This window comes from Camelus bactrianus, chromosome 18, assembly GCF_048773025.1.
Source record: "Camelus bactrianus isolate YW-2024 breed Bactrian camel chromosome 18, ASM4877302v1, whole genome shotgun sequence".
Taxonomy (NCBI): domain Eukaryota; kingdom Metazoa; phylum Chordata; class Mammalia; order Artiodactyla; family Camelidae; genus Camelus; species Camelus bactrianus.
The window spans coordinates 28927308-28949770 of NC_133556.1; the positions used below are offsets into that span (position 1 = coordinate 28927308).

At 45.6% G+C, this 22463-nt stretch overlaps 1 protein-coding gene, 1 non-coding gene and 1 pseudogene across 6 annotated transcripts in view; 2 read left to right on the plus strand and 1 right to left on the minus strand.

Moving 5' to 3' along the window:
- The window catches only part of RAB11FIP3 (RAB11 family interacting protein 3), a 75965-nt gene that overhangs the window by 32867 nt on the left and 20635 nt on the right, over nt 1-22463 (minus strand). For all 5 annotated transcript variants that reach the window (XM_074346678.1, XM_074346680.1, XM_074346677.1 and 2 more), the window contains exon 2: nt 3395-3488. In XM_074346678.1, the coding sequence (XP_074202779.1) occupies nt 3395-3488 (94 nt within the window). The remainder of the gene's footprint in view (nt 1-3394; nt 3489-22463) is intronic.
- Nucleotides 4964-5036, plus strand: TRNAD-AUC (transfer RNA aspartic acid (anticodon AUC)). The gene has a single exon. It is a non-coding gene; the product is annotated as a tRNA-Asp (tRNA).
- On the plus strand, nt 9122-11185 carry LOC105065731 (RING finger protein 11 pseudogene; annotated as a pseudogene).

A 22463-nucleotide genomic window follows, 5' to 3' on the forward strand; every position in this document is an offset into this window, starting at 1 on the left:
TAAGGCCCAGGGTTGGGACTTCCCAGGTCAGGCCCCCCAGGAATTCCTATAGCTGAGTTTGCTCCAAGGTTGGGAACTCCCAGGTCAGGCTCCCCAGGAATTCCTACAGCTGAGTTTGCTCCGTTTCTTATTGCCCGTGGTCTATCGGAACAGACTGGCCACTGCTCGGCAACAGAATTGTGGATGTGGGCTCAGAGAGGCTCAGAGAGGGCCTCAAAGCCACACAGATGGCCAGCACTGTCTCTTGCTGGCCGCTCTCCTGGGCTCCTTCCTGTCCACACCCACACCCACAGGCCTGGCTGCCACTGCTGCCCCCATGCTGACCCTTCAGAGGAAGCCCAGTCTCGACCCTGGCTGGAAGGTGAGGAGACCACTGCGCTCCTCCCAGCCCCTTTGATTTTAGGCCCAGGAACCACTGATGCTATCGTCCCCTGTGGGTAAATTCATGCAGGAAGGTTCCTGCTAACAGGCAGGGCCAGTGCCCTGTGGTCAGCAGGCTGCTCCGTGGTCACCCAGGGAATCGGGCTGTCACAACAAACCCAGGGAGTCCAAGCCTGCCAGATGCCTAACACACACACACTGTTCACCTGAAGCTGGGCAATGAATCAGCGCCCACAGGCTAAGGGGAGCCAACGGCAGTGCTTAGCCTGTCTCGTGTTCCTCTGTGATTCTCCATGGTTCCCCTGGGCTCCTGAACTCTAGAATGTCCTCCTGACCTCCTGATATAGTACTCAAGGACTCCCCGCTTTCCCTCCCCCAATCTTCCAAAACAGTTTAGTTCCAGTCTATGGCTACATAAATATTCAATTTGTTTAATTATTAGCACCATGTAAGATACTGTTCATTACTGGGCCAAGCAGTGTTCCAGAAGCAGATTTTCCCTCTGAGTCCACGTCTTGTTTTCCCCAGCAAGAGTGACCGCTTTTCTGGTGTCCTGCGCTTGGCCTCCATGCACCCATCACCTTCCCACCCCAAACCCTCAGGCAGAGCTGCAAAGGCTTCTCCAGTGACCCACCAGTCCTGGGCTCCCTGGCTCCGTCACCATCAACCTGCGGCTGATTCCGTCACCTGAGAGCGAGGCTGAAATAGAACTGAGACAAGACTGACGATGCCACCACCCTCCTGGGAACCAATATCATCTCCACACGTATGTGATCTCCTTAAGTGGTCCCCATACGTGATCTCGTGACTGAGATCCAGCAGACCATTGGTGAGCCTCCAGCCCTGCACGTACACACCACTCACCCCCGCGGGGGAAGCGTTCTTTAAACACACACATTACACAGGTAAAAACTGGCCACATGGTAGACCTGAAAACAAACCCAACCCATGTCAGATACCTCATTCTCTACCACATACACAACTGGTTTGAAGTTAATGGCAAGATTTTAAAATGCACTTAGAAATTAAGATTAGTTTTAAATAATTGGTTAAATCCAAGAAGAAATCATACTGGATTGTCAAAACTAAGAGGAAAAAAGCCTATACCAAGAGTTTCCTGAAGGTAAACCGAGAAAGCTATGGGAGGACAAGGCCACCCCCTGTGTCCTGGGCACCAAGGCTGTGGCCCAGGAGGTGACCTGAGGAGAGGCAGACCTTCCAGAAGGCCCGGCATGAGTGCCTGCTTTGGGGTTGGGAGCAGGGGCCAGGCATTGCATTCAGGAAGCCACCAAAAGGCACTAGAGGTTGAGAAGAAGCAAAAGTTTGCATGAAACCAAGAGAAAAATCTTCATGCAAGGCTGAAGATTTAAATAACTCTGTGATTTAACTGCACACCTAACCTTGAAAAATCCCTGCAGGGCCACAACCCACTGGTTGCGCAGATAGACACCGGTATGGAAGCCTCGGCCTGGAGTTGGGGGTCCTCCAGGGTCCTCTCCCTCAGGGCTCGCCTTGCCCACACCTTGCCCACACCACCTCTAGAGGGTCTCCTCCCCGCCCGCTCTGCAGGCCCCTCCACAAGCCCCATTCACCTCAGAGGTGTCAGCACCTCCACGGCGGCCCTGCCAGCACAGCACACAGGCCTCGCCCAAGCTGGGCCTCCGGGAGGATGGCCTGCCTACAGCTGGTCTGCGAGACCCCTCAGCCCCATCCACACCCACTGCACTGCCGGCTGCTGCACTGCCCTCTGCAAGAAGGAAAGCTCTATTCAGAATTTTATTTCAAAGGACAGTAAATGGGCATCTGGTGAGAGTGGAAAATGGCATGACTACCTTGAAGAGCAGCTGGCAGCTCTGTAGGAAACTACACTTACAGCCATCCCAGGACCAGCCATCCCACCCCTAGGCAGGGGCCCCCAAGCCGAGAAAAAGACCTGTAGCCTGATGTCACTAGAAGGTTCCCTCATCATGGCCCAACCTGGAGGTATACTGCCTGTCATCTGGGGGACAGACAAGCTGTACCAGCACACGTGCAAGCACAGCTCTGCACCGATGTCTCCCGACACACTGGCAGCACAGCCAGTCTCCACATCACATGCTGGGGAGCCTGACGCAAGAGCATGTGCTGATGAGCTTACTGATGTCAGCCCACAAGCGGCAGAGCTCATCCACGGTGACAGGGATCAGCCAGGGGGTGCCGGTAGGAGGAAGGCATTACTGGAAAGCTGGGAGGGAACTGTCTCCAGTGATGGGAATGCTATGGGTAGGGATTTACATCACCAGGCGTAAGAATGTCAAAATTCACAGAACAGCACACTAAAGATCTGCACATTTGACTACAGGTAAATTTTTAATCAGAAAAAAGACTGCAGACAAATATTGAGCTCTAGGTTATGACTGACACACAGGATGAAGTGTTTAGGGTGGAGCGTACAGCAGGATACTGACTTAAAATGCATCTGTTAAAAAAGATGGATTGGGGGAGAGATGGATGGACAGAAAATACAAATGTAGTAAGGGAGCCTGTGGATTCTGGACGGCAAATACACATCCAAGGGCTCACTGTGTAAGTCTTGCAATATGGGGGGGGGGGGTTTGGGTTTTTTTAATTTGATTTTGTTTCTTTTTTGAGAGGAGGGGTAATCAGGTTTATTTATTTTTTTAATGGAGGTACTAGGGAACGAACCCAGGATCTTATGCATTCTAGGCAGGCGCTCTACCACTGAGCTATACCCTTCCCCACCTTGCAGTATTATTGTATGCTTGAAAGTTTTCATAAGACTTCCAGGGAAAGGAGCAGTAGATTTATGAATAAGTAGTTGAGTCAGTCAGTCCTGGAGGACAGGGTGTGTGAGGACAAAAGGACAGGATGGGGGAGCATCTTGAACCTTGGGTGTTTCAGGGGCTCCGGGAGGGAAGCTGGAAAGTTCAGCGAAGGGGGTCTGAGCAGGATCAATAATGGGTGGGGCTGAGGAATGGGGGAGGTGACAAAAGCACACGGTGTGAGGACTGACCTCCGCTCCTGATCGCTGTGATCCCCCGGTAGAAGTCTTCGAAGCTAATCACACCGAGTCCACTGGGATCCAAGTACCTTGTTAAGTCCGTCACCTGCAATTGCCAAGCGAGAGAAGATGTTACTGAGGCTTCACAAGAAGGGGAATGGGGAGTGGGGTTATGCACATGACCTTCTCGCCACATTCAGACAAGCAGCCTACTCCCAAGGGCCATGGGATCCTCCGTCCTGAATCCACCAACCACTCTAGCCAGAGGACAGGTGGCATCCTGGAGAGACACTGCCAACAGTGACCGGGACCATGAATCATGGAATCAGATCCTGCTCTCAAGCCAATAGCCGTGTTGCTATTTGTGCTGAAGTTTGAGGTATTCTAGGCTCTGTGCACAGCACAGACCCATCTACCCAACCCCACAGGCCTTCCAGCTGGGCAAAGGCCTCAGTAAAAATGACTTTGGCAAATAGACACTGGATATCGAAAATAATCTTAAGTGGGAAAATTCACACCTGATGTTCCAGAGAAAAGAAGAGCAAGAAGAAGAGGAAGAAGAAGAAGAGGAAGAAGAAGAAGAGGAGGAGGAGGAAGAGGAAGAGGAAGAGGAAGAGGAAGAAGAAGAAGAAGAAGAAGAAGAAGAAGAAGAAGAAGAAGAAGAAGAAGAAGAAGGAGAAGGAGAAGGAGAAGGAGAAGGAGAAGGAGAAGGAGAAGGAGAAGAAGAAGAAGAAGAAGAAGAAGAAGAAGAAGAAGAAGAAGAAGAAGAAGAAGAAGAAGAAGAAGAAGAAGAAGAAGAAGAAGAAGAAGAAGAAGAAGAAGGAAGAAGAAGAAGGAAGAAGGAAGGGGAAGAAGAAGAAAAGTTTATATTTCCAAGTATTAAACTGAATTTCATCAAAACTTAACACTTTTGCTCTTCAAAAGACATTATTAGTATAACTAAGACAGGACACAGACTGGACGAAAATATTTGCAAATCATATATCTGATAGAGGACCTGTATCCAGCATGTATAAAGAAACTGTACAATTCAAAAGGAGACAACACATTTTTTTTAAACGGGCAAAAGACTTAAACAGACATTTCATCAAACAAGATACACAAATGGCTAAGCAGCACATGAACAGACAGTCAAGCTCAGGAGTCCTCAGAGCAAATGCAAGTTAAACCCATGATGAGATCTCACTCATGAGAACGGCTGCAGTCAGAACAACTGACAGTAACAAGTGTCCACGAGGGAGTGGCGACATGGGAACTCAGACATTGCCAGGAAGAAGGGAAGCAGTTTGGCAAACTTGGAAAACCAGAGCTGATCATACGACATGGAAACTCCACTCTTAGGGATCGATGCAAGAGAAAGAAAAACACATGTCCAGACAAAGGCATGTGTGCAAATATTTATGCCCGCGGCAGTACTCATAACAGCCAAAGAGCAGAAGCACCCAAATGTCCATCCACTGAGGAATGGATAAGCAAAATGTGGTCCATCCATACAACAGACTTATTATTCAGCCATGAAAAGGAATGAAATGCTGATACAAACTACAACATGTATGAACCTCAAGAACATTCTGCTTGGGGGGAGATATAGCTCAAGTGGTAGAGCACATGCTTATCATGCATAAGGTCCTGGGTTCAATCCCCAGTACCTCCTCTAAAAAATAAATAAACCTAATTACCTCCCCCTACCTACAAAAAATAAAAAGTTAAAAAAAAAGAACATTCTGCTAAATAAAAAAGCAAGACACAAAAGACTACAAACTATATTCTTTCATTTATAGAAAATCTTCAGAAAAGGCAAATCCATAGAGATAAAAAGCAGATCTGTGGTTGCCCGGGATTCTAGGGTAGAAGCAAGGATTCAATGCAAACAGCATGAGAAATCTTTTTGGGGTGTGGAAATGTGAAACTAGGTTATGTTGATAGCCACAACTCTATAAATTTAGTAAAATTCACCAAGTTGTACACTTACGATGGGTGAATTTTATGGCACATAAATTATACTTCAACAAAGCTCTTAAAAAGTAAATGGGGGAGAGGGTAATAGCTCAGTGGCAGAGGGCGTGCTTAGTATGCACGAGGTCCTGGGTTCAATTCCCAGCACCTCCATTTAAAAAAATGTTTTAATAAAAAGATAAAAAGAATTCAAGAGAAAGTGACAAATATTGAAGGCAAAGAAGATCTAATATATGGATATCAGAAGTCCCTAAGAAAAAAAATCAAGACAAAGAACAAATATTAAAGCTGTATTTAAGAAAAATTCCCTAAAATTAAACAAAAAAGTTTTAAATTTACCTATTGAGAGAATATACTGGATATCTAAGAATATCAACTCCCAGCCCCAAAAGACCTCAACCAAGACTCATTGTGATGAATTTTTTAGACTTGAAAGGAAAAGAAAAAAAAATCCTTCAAATAGTGCTTTATAAAAGAAAATTAGCTTATCATTAACCTTTTTGGCAGCAACACCAAGTAGTAAGGATACTGTAATTCCATCATTCCATGTGTTGTTGAGAACTGGGATCCTCAAAAGAAGAAAAAGATGTTAAGACTGAAGATGTCAGGCAAATACCCTAGAATCCTGAATCTGAATTTGAAGTATCACTCACGATGTATTAAAACAAAACAAAGACTTCCTAACCCCGTCCAGGGAGTGGTCAGCACTCTGGCACCCAGGGAGCGGTACTTACACTCCATTTCCCATTAAGAGGAACCAGGACCCTTGGAGAAACGCTAGAAAATGTGCAGGTCTCCTAGAATATCTCAACATCCCTGGAGACAAAGGTGCTGCCGAAGACTTTACTAGGTCACATCACAGAACTCTGATTAGAGCCCTGGTGAGAGCGAGGAGGGCAGCGGACACTGAACAGATCAAACACGCTTCCACCCAGGGCAGCGCAGTAAAGTAACTGCCGGTCACTGCAGGACGCTCGGGAGCCAGTGTATTACTGGGGAAACTTATACCTAAGAGGAAGACTATGCAGCAAACCTGCCTCTCCCAGAGCCATGACAAGGCCACAGTAGATGAGTGCGGGCAAGCACCTCTGATAGAGATCCCAGCTAACCAGCGAGGGCACGATGGGGCCAGGACAGCCTGCCAACCTTGGGGAGGTGATGACACATCACATGACAGGGCTCCAGTCCCCCTGAGGACACAGCCATACACAATCACTGTGTGTCTCCTGACAGAAGCGTGCGACACCGCCTAAATCGAACCAACAACCTATTTACAGGAAATACATCGATCAAAGCAGCAGGTCAACAGTATCACAGGGATGGGTCAGAAAACCCAGTCCATGAGGAGACAGATATGTGCCCTGCAGTCTTCAAGGGGAAAAAGGGATGGAGAGAGGAAACCTTTATTTAGAGACTCAGGAGACATATGAACCTACTACCACATGGGGACTTTCTGGATCCAGATTCAAATTGTAATGTTTTAAAATCATATTTATAAGAAAACCAGAAATGTGAATACTGACTGATCCAGGATACTGAACACTGATTGAATATTTGATGATATGAAGGAACAGCTGTTAATTTTTGCAGGTGAAATATTTTAGTAATTTTTCCAAGTGCATTGCTTTTTTGATATATACTTATATATTTAGAGATACTTCAAAACTCTGGGGCTAAGGCACGTATATAGTGACATGTATGTAACCAGCTGACACCGCTAAAAGGTGCTGGGGGGGGCGGGTACTAGGGAGGCATCGCACAATTCTCTCCTCTTTTGCATAGGCCTGAACTTCCCATAATGAAAATGAGAGAGAAAAAGAGCAAAGACGAGCAAGAGAGGCAAGATGGGGGAGGGGAGGGAACAAAGGAGGAGGCAGTAGCAAGGCAGAGAGCTGACCTTGGACCATACAGGGAGGGTGTGAATGGGGTACACCTGGGGGTGGGGCACAGACAGGGTGTTTCAAAGGTGGAGAATCAGCAGGAAAGAGCCTGGGCTGAGGCCAAACCCACCCACCAACATTCCTCAGGGCTGTGTCTGCATCTGGTCCCTCAGGTGCTGCCTCATCTGGCCCTCCCAGCACCACCTGCGGCCGTGCGGTGGACAGTACCAGCTCGAGCTCACTGACCTAACTGTCCAGGATTCTCAAGCCAGAGGCGGCGTCTCCCCTCCCACTCCATAAAGGGAAGAAGATGGCAGCCCTGTCCCTCCATCCCTGGGCTCGGTGTGTTTCTGAGACATTGGGCTCGGAAGTCCACTCATCAGCTGACTCTTTGAAACAACTGAGTCGGAGTTCTTTACAAGATGCCTCCCTCCTTATCTCACAAAGACCTTCATTCCTAAAGCACACGATGTCTAGGGAGCATCTTGCTGGGGACCTGAGATCCACAGTGGTTGGTCTATCCTTAAGAGTCCTAAGAATTTCAACAGTGAAGCTACCAATAGGACACAAAGTACCAATGTGTTCATTCAGAAACATTAACCAGTGCTTTTTAAACAAATCATTAGGCAGTTAACCATGTTAGAATGAGCAAGGATGAATCAAAGCATGCATTTTTCAAAGTCCACTTTAACTATGTTTTCTTTATAATTTGGAGAATAAATCAACATCCATGTAGCTGATGATCTGGGGACACGGGAAGCCACAGAAATACCCCAGGAGAGAACCCCAGTCTGCAACCAGCTGCAGGCGGGCAGCCTGGCTCCCACGTGGTTATCCTGAAGTGAGAAATTTACTAGCAAATTATTTTGTTTCTGCTACAGATGTGCAGACATAATCTGCAGAAGAAACCAGAACAACTTTAACCACAGTTAACTCCAGCTATGGAAGCACCAAGCACAGAGATCACCCAGAAGGCACAGCATTTCACAGGGAGAAATGACCCTCCTAAAGCCTAAAGCTCTAATTCGAAAAGATACACGCACCCCAGTGTTCACAGCAGCACTATTTACAACAGCCAAGACACGGAAACAACCTAAGTGTCCATCAGCAGTTAAATGGATAAAGAAGTTGTGGTATACACACACACACATACACATACACACATAGACACACACAATGGAATTTCTCAGCCATAAAAAAGAATGAAATAATGCCACTTGCAGCAACATGGATGGACCTAGAGATTATCATACTAAGTGAAATTAAGTTAGAAAGAGAAAGACAAACATCATATGATATCACTTATATATGGAATCTAGAAAATGATACAAATTAACTTATTTACAAAACAAAAACAAACTCACAGACATAGAAGACAAACTATGGTTACCAAAGGGGAAAGGGTAGGGGGGAGGGACAAATTAGGAGTTTGGGATTAGCAGATACAAACTACTATATATAAAACAGATAAACAACAAGGTCCTACTGTACAGCACTGAGAACTAGATTCAGTATCTTGTAATAACCTATAACAGAAAAGAATTTGCAAGAGAATATACATATATATGTGTATAAGTGAATTACTTTGCTATACACCTGAAACACAACATTGTAAATCAACTATACTTCAACTAAAGTAAAAGATTAAAAGATTGAATTTTATGATTGCATTGATATAAAAGTGTTACCATTATATATTAAAACATTTTATCCAACCTAAAACAAAACAAAAAAAGCCTCCTTTCTGCATCTTGTCATTACTACCATCCTTGAATTACATTCCAAAAAAATCTCTTATCAGAAGCCATGTGATACTACCAAGCACCTCAACCTAGCTAACATTTACAGAACACTCTAGCCAATTCCTTCCAACTGCATGTGGAACATTTACCATGACAGAGTACACATATTCTGGACCATAAAGCAAGTTTCAATAGATTTAGGTTTCAAGTTGACATTAATGGTTAGGGAAATGTAAATGCACACTACCAAGAGGTATGTGTCTATTTGAATGGCTGAAATATAAAAGACTGGCCACACCACACACATCAAGTGTTTGGAGAACGTGGAGGAACTGTTATTCTCCTACACTGCTATTTCGACTGTAAAATTACACACCCATTTTGGAAAACAGGAAATTCCTGAAAAGGTTAGCCATATACCTACCATAAGATCCAGTCAGCCCACTCCTAGGTGTTGACCCAAGAGAAATGAAAGCAGAGGTCCACGCAAAGACCTGCACACGAAGGATCACATATGCCTCATGTGTAATGGCCAAACATGGAGACAATCCCAATGTCCACCAACATAAGAATGTATAAATTATGGAATTCCATGGGGGCGGGGCGGGGACAAGCAGCAGCCGCCCTGGTGACAATAAGCAAAATGTTCCTAGGAGCTCCTTTAGCTATTCATAAACTTCACACCAGACGTGTGAGTGGGCAGGAGGGACAGGGAGAGAAGTCTGCCTGTAGATCATTCTGAATACCCACACTGAGGCCTGCAGCTCGCCTACTTTATAGCATCTGCACTTCCTTCTAAGAGCATCTATAAGGCAGCTAATGTTGTATGTCGTATATATACAACAGGTTTTCCCTGCTGCCGAGAAGCCCTCTGAGCTGCCCTGAGTTGCTCCACTCATGCCCCTGACAGGACCAGCCAGTGCCCAAGGCGTCCAGAGCTCTGTGACACAGACAGGTCCACCTGCCTCTGCATGTGGAGGGCGTCCCAGCAGTACCAACACTCAAGACGCCACTTCCAACTTCCCTTACTTAGACTTCAGGGAAGGATTAAAAATAAAGTCACTTTGACTTAATTGGAAACGGCTGAATGTCATATCGTTTTCGAAGTTTATAAACAATTGGAGGCAGAAAGGGTATATATGTTGTTTCTTTACTGGCACCTTTGGAATTAAATCTGGAGTATTTTAAGTAAACAGAGCCATGATTCTTAGCATAAGTTTAAGATCATGGTTTCTCTTAGGGGTCAGGGGAGGGAGACAGAGATAAGGAAGGAAAAGGGGTGGACAAGGCTACAAGTACATCTGTAGTTATTTCTGAAAAAAGAACCACAGCAAATACAGCAACATGTTAGCATCTATTACCTTTGGATGGTGCTGACAAAACAGCTGATGACACTAAGGACTTATTTTAATTATTTTTAGATGTGATAACGGTATGTGATTTTCTTTTAAAGAATCCTTATCTTTTAGGAGTACATACTGAGAAGACTGTCAGAACAGTGCACAGATCACACACACCAGCCCCTGAAGATGGGGAACTGCCTCAAATCCCCCACGTCAGATGACATCTCCCTGCTTCACGAGACTCAGTCCCACCAGGCTAGTTTTGGCGAGCCACCACTGCAATACCAGGAACAGGTTCCAGTTCCAGTCTACCATCCAATACCTAGCCAGACTCACCTAGCAACTCAGCTGACTGAAGAGGAACAAATTAGGACAGTTCAAAGAACAGGACTTACACAGGATCTGCCTAGAGGAGTTTACGACCCTGGAAGAGATGGATCAGAAAAAAAGATCCAGGAGTGTGTGATCTGTATGATGGACTTTGTTTATGGGGACCCAATTAGATTTCTGCCCTGTATGCACATCTGTCACCTGGACTATAAAGATGACTGGTTGGTGAGTTCCTTCACGTGCCCCTCCCACATGGAGCCAGTTGATGCAGCACTGCTTTTGTCCTATGAGACTAACTGAGCCGGGGTCTCTTACCTGACTTCAAGTGAACCATGTGAACCATCATTTTGGTGGTTCTGATCTTTTGTCAGTGAGCCCAAAGAGCCAGGGATTAGGAATTAAGATCATGCACAAAAGTTTCCTAAAAATTCCTGAATGGCTGCAGATGCTGGAAGAAAGTACATGATATTTTAGAAACTTAGAGGGAAAGTAGAGTGGTATTTTTATGTAAAGCCTTGACCCAGTGTTTAAAAATATAATTGTATTTAGATCTTGTTATTGCTCCAGTACATGGGAACTGTGTAAAATGTTATAGCAGCTGTATATGTTTAAATTGTGCGTGTTGAAGATTAGGAAGAAGATAGTGGTTGTTCCTCCTAAATGAAATAACTTTCTTCTTCCCCTCACCCAAATTCTTTCCTGAAGTTGCTAGCATTTGGGTCAAGGTTTTATGAAAAGCTTCATTTTACTAAGAAAAGAAAAGAAAAGAAATAATCACTGTACTGAAATATTTATATTTATGAATAAAATGATACAATGTCTGGGACTGGCCTGAAAATACTGGTGAGGAGACAGGACAAGAGCTGATCATTTAGCAGAGCAATGGGAACAGAGTGGTTTATTACACTACTGTCTACTTTTGTATACACTTGAAAATTTCCATAATAGTAAGGTTTTTTTGAAGCACAGAATTGTACACCTTAATAAACCAAAAAAGAGGGAAGGCAAAGACACAGAAAAGCAAGAACTGGGTATGGAAGTACACATGTGGCTTAGTATTTGCACTACTCTAGGTGGGGGAGAGTATAGCTCACTGGTAGAGTGCATGCTTAGCACGCCCAAGGTCCTGGGTTCAATCTCCAGTACCTCCACTAATAAAATAAATGCACCTAATTACCCCTCAAAATTGGAAGTTTGTACTGTTCTGTTAGATAATTTAAAGGATGGAAATTTTCAAATTGGTTCCTACTTGCAAAGCAAAACAAGTTTTAATTAAGAGGACATTTTAACTGACCTAATTGGAGGGAAAAAAAACCCTCAGCTATGTAAATCCAAATCCTTCTGATTATCATAAAATCCTGTATTTGCTGTGTTGCTTCAAAGTCTACATTCACCTCAAGTAACTTACTAACAGTCAGTTTTCCAGCAGATTAAAAACTCAATCCAAAGAGGGAGCCCCCTCTCTGATGTGGTGTAAAAACCTTTCATCATGTCTAGGCCAGCGGCAGGAAGCAGAGGTAGGCGGGCACATCGGTCTCCCTCTTTTCCAGGAATGACTCCCTTTCTAAGAGGCCCAGGCGCTGCCCAGGACCTGCCTTTCCTCTGCAGCAAGTCTCTCCACTCATGAGAGAGCTGACACTACAGGCAGAGGTCACAGAAACCACATCTCTCCAGCTTTAAAAAGAAAAAACCCGAAACTGAATGTCCATGTTTCTGGGAAGCAGTGGGAGTGGGATGCAAGCCTTTCAGCACTGCTTTCGTCTTCTTTATCAAGAGGTCTTCTTACAGGAATCATATGGGCCACACAGTCTATCAGATGCAATGACTCTCACAAAGTCTAGACACGACAGGTGGATTAGGAACTGATTTAATTCCGTAAGACAGACCCATTGGAAGTCAGAGGTGTGGACAGATGCACGGAGAAGGGACAGCAGGCAGGAGAGAGGAGGGCAGTTCCCCACAGCACAGTAAACAACTGTTATTAATAAATGCAGGTATTTCACATATATTTACTAATTTACTAGTAAAAATTCTGATCTTTCTTGAGACAGTCCCCTGAAAATAATAGTTTCAAATCCCACAAGCAGCAGGCATCAATGAGTCACTCATTCCAGGCTGAACTTTGAGGAGGCTTCACTCTTGACGTTAATATTTGTAAAGAGCAAACTCATACTCGAGTTGGGCGGCGATTTTGCGGGTTGGCTCATTTTAACAGAGATACCTGAAGGAGTCTTAGGAATGTAAGGAGGTTTGATAAATTATTTTAGCAACACGTTTAATAGAAAACCTGAAAAAGCTGTGGGCTCACCAGAGTGGGCACTGGTTTGAGTTCACAGACCACACACACAAAAAAGACAACGGGATGGGGAGGGGAGCGATGAGGAGGGAGAGGTGGGGGGGATGGGAGAGAGGTAACCCCTTTCTCAGGGGTTACACTTAGCAATTTAGGCTTAAAGACCCTGTTCAGAGCTTTCTCTAGATGAGTAAATATATTTACTTCTTAAAAAACTGGCCAGCTGTCTGAACACATGATGAAAACTCACTGTCTCCCTCAACACCTTAACCACTCTGGAATTACTGGGCCCTGCTGGGGAAAAATGAAGTATTCAAGTAAATCTAGTGTTAACTTTGGGGCAACTTAAAAGGCAAGATATGTTTATTTCTAAACTTCAATGTGAAAGACAGGTAGGTTAACTGATAGAAAATGTGCTCAACTGGAGAAACTGGAGTGTTTCTGCCTAAAGTTCCGAGATGACCTGGGATAATGAACTGATTCACCGACCCTGGTCTAAAGTAAAAGCATCGTACTGGTCATACATTGAAAAGGCCATTCCCGTGTGCCATATTCAGGAATCCACTTGAGTCTTCTAGAGATAGATGTCGCCGTGTCCTTTACGGACGGAAGGTACCACCTACTCAGCACCAGGCTGTAACCGGTTACACACTCTTCTTGCCATGCTTTGGGACAGGGACGTGGGTCGTCTCTGGTACCGGAAGCTGCTGTCTCCCTACATCTGTCATCACCAGGATTCTGGCAGATTGCTGCTCTCTGGCAAATTCACCACCCATTCTGTTAGGAGATCTCCTCTGGTGGGGGATGGAGGGCTGGGGAGGTCAGGGTCTGGGGCAGTGGCACTTCCAGCTGCTTTGGGGACCCAGCAGTTCTGACCGTCCATGTGGTTTCTGTTACCAGCTTTACAGACATAAAACTCACACGCCATACAGTCTACCAATGTAAAGGGTATATAACTCAGTGGTTTTCAGTATATTCACAGAGCTGTCTTCATGTTATTTTAAAGACAATAATCTTTTGGGGGGGCGGTAATTAGGTTTACTTATTTATTTATTCTTAGAGGAGGTACTGGGGATTGAACCCGGAACCTCACGCATGCTAAGCATATACTCTACCACTTGAGCTATACCCTCCCCTTGACAATAAAGTCTTAAAAGGCGTGCGAGAATACTTGGAAAATGGTCAAGTGGATATATTTAAGCATCATGCAAATGTGCTGAAGAAATGAAAGAGAATTCACATAAGTCCTCAGAGAACACATCCGGTCAACTCTTAGGTAACCACAGAAACCAGAGCACAGAAGAGGCGTGATGGGAGGCAGAGGCCTCTCCGGCTCATTCCTGCAAGTCAGGTCGGTTCCCAGGAGGGGGCACTGTGGCTGCGCAGCCCCACTCCAAGGGCTAAAGTGTCCCCTCTCGAGCTTAGGCTTTGCTCCTGGCTGCGTAAGGGTAGCCTGCCCTCTGCCCTAACCCTTCATTCCTGCGGGACACCCTTCAACTCCCCCAGCCAAATCCCAGCCCCTGAATATAAGTGAAGGGGGAGAAAAGAAACTACACAGGCTACCAAGTGTAGGTTCAGAAAGTCACAGGCTGCAGGCCCGGACCCAAATGGCAGCTCCCACCCTTCTTGCCCTCCCCACTCCACTCCCAACCCTGCCCAGCTCCAGAGGCCCTTCTTCCTGCTCTTCAGCTTGGATGGTTCCATGTCGAATGTGCTCCTGGTGCTGTTTCTTGGCTTGTCAAATTTCCACGTTGCACTGTGGCCTCCTAGGTGAAAAGAGGGGATTCAACACCCTCCCCACCCCCAGGTTTGGCCAGGCCACGTGCAGCGCTTCCATGGGCCATGTTCATATTTTTCGCTGGTGAACCACATTTAAACTGTGGCGCTGCCTTTCTTATATAACCTTTCCTTAATACTGAGCTCTCCATTCCCTTCCCCGTCTCTACACCCATCGCTCTATCCCACCTTCTCCATAGTCACACACCTTCTCCTCCAGACCATCCCTGCCCCACCCAACGTCTCACTGTTTCCACCCCCCTCTGCACCTCTGCTGCCTTGCCCATCTTCCTTCCGTGCTGGGAGCTGCGTCCCCATCTTATGCTCCCTCATCTGAGAAGCCCCCAGAGCTTCCCGAGGAAGGGCGTGCGGACTGCACTCCTGCCTCACCTGGCCAGGTGTCTGCACACAGCCACAGTTTGGGAAGGCCGCCCCCTGCCCCAGCCCGGCTGCAGTGTCTTACGCTAACCCCATTCCAGAGCCGTGCCGGGCCTGTTTTAATCTTGAGAAGCTGGTGAGGACTTTCCTGTACTGAAAGGATTGGCTGTATGTGCTGGGGGTACTTTCCCCTCACTGCTTCACCTGGAGGCACAGTCCTCACATTCCAGAAGCATCTGGAAGGTGTCAACACCTCTGCCCACTCCCTGCTGTCAGGCCGCAGGCACACCTCGTCGTTCATTATGCACTTTATCTTTCATTCCCTAGTCTCTCTGCCCCTTAAAGAACTTTTGGGGATACATCCTGGACTTGATCCTCATTTTTAATTTCTTACTAAAGAAACACGTTCATTCCATTTTTAATTTTCTAAGAGTGCTTTCTAGTTCCCTGAATGTGATGTCTTCTTTAATCTGACAATATAAATTAAGCTTTATTAACCAAGCTTTCTTCTGTTCTCTGCACTGACTCTGCAACTCCCCTCCCCCTTCAAGTGCCTTCTGCTTTTCTCTCTGTTCTGGTTTTGCCGTTCTTGTTGGAGGTCTTCCTAAAGTACCTGAGGTCCCTGACCTACCCTTTCCACTTAAAAATGGTTACTAAAAAGCTCATTAAAAGTTTGGTCTGTGTGGTGGGCTTGTCAACTGGGGACCTTGTTGCAGGTGCCCTGGGCAGTAACCAAGCTCGTGTTGAGGGCTGGTCTGGGATGGGACACTGTCAGGGCAGAGTCCTGAGAGGGCTTGGGAATATGATGGGAAAGCTTGCATGCAAACACGAGGGGCCAAGCCAGTGCAGGCATTACTGTAGCAGACAGCTGGCTGCAAAGCTACTGTGCTATGAGAAGGCCGCGTGGCTGGACTTGAGGGCCACTGCCTGCCAACCAGCAGGGATCTCAGCCCTACAACCACAAGGAACTGAATCCTGTCAATCATCTAAACAAGTGTGGCGGGAAACCCTGAACCCCAGGTGGGAACATAAGTCTGCAGACACACTGGGCAGAGGACAGGTGGGACAGTGTCCCAGGCAGAGGACACAGCCAGTGCCAAGGGCTCAAGGCGGCAAGCCTGTGACATGTGGGAGCCTAAGGAGTCACAGGATTTGCCTTAACAGTACTGTTTGGCTACCTGCAGGGTGGGGCAGAGACAGATGAGGCTTGAGAAATGGGGGGGACCCTGATGTATTCTGACAACAGAACCAGAAGATTCCTGATGGATCAGATGTAGGGCCAGAAAAAGAGATTCTAGCCCAAGTCACCGGAAAGAGGGGATTGCTGTTAACTGTGATGGGGATGCTGTAGGTGGCACGCAAAGCTTCAGCCATGTGAGTGTGAGGTGTCTGTCTGACATCAACTATGAACCCAGTGTCCACGAGTGGGCCGGGCTGGAGAAGCTGGCGGTCATCAGCACAGAGGCCACCTTTACAGACTAGGAGTGAGTGAGATGGAGGATGTGAGGACAGAGGACCCAGGAACCAGAAAGGAGACTGAGCCGGGGACAACAGCGAGATGAGCCCGCACGAGCCAGCTGTGTAGGCCTGGTAAGGGAAACTGAGCATCACATGCTGAGTGGAAACTTGTGTGGAGAGTACCTGTCCATACTGACCTAGACATGGGGTTGCTTTGCTGAGCCTCACTTTCTGAAGGCTTTTAATGTCTATTGCTACTTCACCTTCAGAAGGCTATCATGGCACGCTATTACTACCTTTTAGTTGTGATAAAATACACAAAAGATTCACCATCTCAACCACTTCTAAGTGTACAACTCAGTGGTATTAACTGCATTCACATGGTTGTGCAACCGTATCACCACCACCTCCAGGGCTTTTTCATCTTTCCCAACTGAAACTCTGTACCCACTGAGCACTAACTCCCCACCCCTCCTCCAGCCCCAGGTAACCTCTACTGTCTCTGAATCTGACTGCTCTAGGGGCCTTATAGAAGTGGAACCATACAAGATGTGTCTTTTTGTGACCGATGTACTTCCCTGAGCATGTGACCTCCAGGTTCATCCATGTTGTAGCATGTGTCAGAACGTGCTTCCTCTATAAGGCGCAACAAGAGTCATTATATGTATACACTACATTCTGTTTCTCCACTCATCTGACCATGGACACTTGGAGTTGCTTCCACTTTTTGGCTACTGTAAATAGTGCTGCTAGGAATATGGGTGTGCAAATACATTATGGTTTTTTTTAACTGAAGTACAGCTGATGTAAATTATATAAGTTACAGATGTACAATGTAGTGATTATTAACGATTTTTAAAGGTTATATACTCCATTATAGTTATTATAAAATGTTGGCTATATTCCCTGTGCTGTGCAATAAATCCTTGTAACTTATTTTATATATAATAGTTTGTCCCTCTTAATCCCCTACCCCATCTTGCCCCTCCCTTCTTCCCTCCCCTCACTGTTCTAGTTTGTTCTCTGTATCTGTGAATCTGCTTTTTTGCTGTATTCATTAGTTTGTTCCGTTTTTTAGATTCCACATGTAAGTGATACCATGCAGTAGTTGTCTTTTTCTGCGTGACTTATTTCACTTAGCGTAATGTCATCCATGTCCATCCCTGTTGCTGCAAATGGCAAATTTTCATTTTTAGTAGCTAATTAGTATTCCATTGTGTGTATATACCACATCTTTTTCATCCATTCACCTGTTGATGGGCACTTAGGTTGCTTCTGTATCTTGGCAGTTGGAAATAATGCTGCTATGAACATTAGGGTGCATGTACCTTTTCAAATTAATGTTTTTGTTTTGTTTTGTTTTACAGATATATCTCCAGGCGTGGGACTGCTGGGTCACATGGTAGTTCTGTTTTTAGTTTTTTGAGACAACCTCCTTACTGTTTTCCACAGTGGCTACACCAGTTCACATTCACACCAATAGTTTATGAGGGTTCCCTTTTCTCCACACCCTCTCCAACATTAGTCATTTGTGCTCTTTTTGATGACGGCCATAATGGTATAACTTAAGACAAGAAAACATGTACAAGCAGTGTGATTGTAACACCATGACATTTAACAACCTGGGTAAACGTCATCGTTTTACATCTCAAGTGTCTAGATGTAAAACGATAGTGGTTTCTTCCCATCTCCAATCTTCCCTCCACAGCTTCTGAAGTGCTTTGAACTTCTATCTCCTTCATCTGAAGCTGTTAGTTTCCCTTTCTTGGATCGAGTAAACTTATCCCTATTCTATTAGCTTCCTACTGCTGCTGTAACAAATTACCACAAATTCAGAACCCTAAAACAACAGAAATCTATTCTCTTACAGTTCTGGGAGTCAGAGTCCAAAATGAGTCCTACGGGCTAAAATCAAAGAGTCCACAGGGCTGGTTCCTTTTGGAGGCTCCATGGGAGAACCCACTCCCCCACCTTCCAGCTGCTACACCCGGCTCTGCCTCCACCATCACACCACCTCCCTCTCTGTGGCCCCTGTGGTTCCATGTAGAGCCCACCAGGATAATCCCACCCAAGACCCTTAGTTTAATCTGCCCACGAAGCCCCATTTGCCAAGTTAGGTAACATTCACAGGCTCCAGGGATTAGGACCTGGATGACTTTGGGGGCCATACCTTCCACACCCACGGTACTTTTTAAAAACAGTTTATTGAGATACACCTTCCACTCTTCTGTCTTAAATTAATCTACTCTTCAGCTTATCTGAAGGCCAATTTTAAGCTTTTATTCTCACCCTTTTAGGGAGCCCACTGCCATGGTCCATTCTGCTCACTGCTGTACCCCTAAGGCATATTCGGGTCTGCCCTGGCCCACAACAGGTGCTCAGGAAATGTTTCCTCCAAGACAGTGCCCCTCCGCTGGAAGCAACAGAGATCCGCAGGTCGAGACCCTCTGATCCAGCCAGAACCACCACACACCAAAGAACACCTGCTTCTCCCTGCATGGGTGGCTGCCCAGAGTGGGTTTCCATGTCCCCCTTTTATGGTGACAGAGCCCCACCTCCCCACTAGGGAACCCAACGCCCTCCTAGACCCTGTGCTCTGCCTCAAGGAAAGGCCTCTCTCTCCTTGGGTGGAACCCTGGAGCCACCATGCACGGACAGCCTGCCTAGGAAAGACACCAACCACACAAGCCCAGGCTCCAAGTGGTGGAGAACTGACAAGGCTGGAGCACGGCACCTGCACAGGGCCTGGTGCCATGTGCAGTCATACACGGTCATAATGAAGACATGGTACAACTCCTAACTTTGTTTCCTACAAAGGGACATACAAGCACAGGGGACACACACATCTCAGGGCTCTCCAGCAGGCACAAATCCTGCAACATGGCAAAGCCTGTGATTTGCCCTTGCGTACTCTACTAGATTAGGAGACATACAGCTGCACAGGCCATTTGAAACTACAAATAAAATCCCTGACCACCCACAGCCCCAGCACTGACACTGCGTGCTCCAGATGGTTATACCCAGGACACCGGGTAAGCAGAGCTGGGATCCAAAACTCTTTCCCTTGTGCCTTCAGCTTCCACCTGGGTATATCTGAAGGCAAATTCACAAGCAACACAGAGACTTTACTATGTGATTTAAACTTACAATCATTCTGCTTTACAAAAGAGCCCTGGCACGTGTGAATAAGCAGCACCATGGGAACAGCCAGGCCGGGCACCATCTGCACACAGGTGTCTTCTGAAGGACACACTGGTCCCAGGCCCTAGCAGTCCTCTGCCCACTGCACACTGCCCAGGTGAGCAGTACCAAGGGCCACTCTGGGAGGACAGCCTGCAAATTATCAGACTTTAAGTCTTCAGAAGGAGACACCCTCCACCCCTCCACAAGGAGAGCCTCCTCTGCAAAGTCATCACCAAAAACAAGGCAGACCTTGCCACCCCCGTCCTCAAGTAGTACCAGTGTTTTGCTTCACTTGGATAACAAACTTTTTTTTTAATTGAAGTATAATTGATTCACAATGTTGTGTTAGTTTCTGGTGTACAGCATAGTGATTCAGTTATATATAATACATTCTTTCTCATATTCTTTTCCATTATAGGTTATAAGACACTACTGAACATAGCTATTGAATATAGTTCTCTGCGATACATAGTAGGACATTGTTTATCTATTTTTAATGTAATAATTAGTACCTGCAAATCCTGAACTCCTGATTTATCCCTCAACCCTCCCCTTTCCCCGCTGGTAACCACAAGTTTGTCTTCTATGCCTGTGAGTCTGTTTTGTAAATAAGTTCATTTGTATCATTTTTTAAAGATTCCATATAAGTGATATCATATGATAATTTGTCTTTCTCTGACTTACTTCACTTAGTATGACAATCTCTAGGTCATCCATGTTGCTGCAAATGGCATTATTTTATTATTTTTTATGGTTGAGTAGTATTCCATTGTGTACATACACTGTAACTTCTTTATCCAATAATCTGTCAATGGACATTTAGGTTGCTTCCATATCTAGCCTATTGTAAATAGTGCTGCTGTGAACATTGGGGTGCATACATCTTTTCGAATTGGAGTTTTCTCCAGATATATACCCAGAAGTGGGATTGCTAGATAGTACGGTAACTCTATTTTAAGTTTTTTAAGGAACCTCCAGTCTGTTTTCCATAGTGGCTGCACCAATTTACGTTCCCACCAACAGTGTAGGAGGGTTCCCTTTTCTCTACACCCTCTCCAGCATTTACTGTTGGTGGACTTTTTAATGATGGCATTCTGACTGGTGTGAAGTAATACCCCATTGTAGTTTTTTTCTTCAATTGAAGTATAGTCAGTTTACAATGCTGTGTCAATCACTGTAGTTTTGATTTGCATTTCTCTAATAAATTAGTGATGTTGAGCAGCTTTTCATGTGCCTATTGGCCACCTGTATGTCTTCATTGGAGAATTGCTTGTTTAGGTCTTCTGCCCATATTTTGATTGGTTGTTTGTTGAGTTGTATGAGCTGTTTGTATGTTTTGGTCGTATCATTTGCAAATATTTTCTCCCAGTCCATAGGGAAAACCAACTTATGACGTAGGCCAGAGAGAGGCCGAGGCGAGAGGCAAGGAAAGTAAGAGATGAGAAAAAGCCAAAGAGCATTCTCTTCTACAGGTCTGGGATCACCAGGTAGACTGGTACTCCTGCCCCTAGTATCATCACCTCCTCCCCCTTCCTCACTGCACTCTGGTCCTGTACCCACTGGCCCCACCCCTGCACACCAGGGCTTCTCCCAGAGCCTCAGGACTCACGCAGAGCACAACTTTCCTGGAGAGGCTTCCAGATGTGCACATCCTAGTGCTCTGTTTCCTCATCCACCTTCCCAGGCAAGGACCAGGCTGTCCGGTCTGCTGCTGGGAGCCTGCCCCTGGCCCAGAGTGGCACAAAGCACACCCCAACAAGCACACTGTGGGGAAGAAAGGGTTCTATCCTGCAGCCCCCTCAGGTCTACTGGCAGAACTTTTCTCCCTACAGGAAAACCTGGATTCAGGCCTCTGGTTCAGCCACCTGACTGGGGGCAATGCCCTTCAGATCTCACTTTGCAATACCAGACCAGACCAGAAAGAGCCACTCCCAGGTAGCTGTGGCTGGGTTTTGGTTGTTTTGTTTTGAACTTTGTTTAAATCTAAAAGTAACAGTTCCTAGACTGGGACAATACCTAGGACCCCAATTTTAAGAGGTCTAAAAAATTCCAGATGCTCTAAAATGCTAAGCAATAGATCCTGGAGCATCAGGCCACTACTGCTGAATAGAGTCAACTATGCAACTGGCCTAATGTCTAGGATTATCACAATTTTTTTTAATCATCAAGAGATCATTCAACAATGGAGAAAACCTCTAAATCAACACAAAATGAAGATTCTCCAGGTTCTCATTCTATTCCCATCTCTCATCCTGTCTTTCTCTGCCTTCATCTTTGCTCTTCAAAAGCAGAATGTTAAATCAAGACAAAGACAGTATTTACTCCTTACGGAATGATACGGATTGATGGCACCCATCTGAAACTTATAAGAAGGATAATACCACAAAAGAAAGGAACTCTACAGAAACTCATAATACTTTTATGGCTCCACAAGACTTCAGAAGACACCTGAGCCAACCACCACATCAAAGGTTAAGAAATGGAGGCCAGTGAGCATTCATGCTATGACACAGACGATAAACGCCCACAGAAATACTTGTTCACTAACACTTATAGAGGAATATCAGCTCAAATACACTCGAGAGAGATGCAAGTTAAAATGACACTGATATACCATTTTTCCTGATCAGATCAACAATACTTTTCTAGAGGGCAATTTGCTGTCAAAAAATATTTTAAAATCCTTTAATATCTGTACATGTTTCCCCAGTAATTCCATTTTCATGACTTTAACCTAAGGAA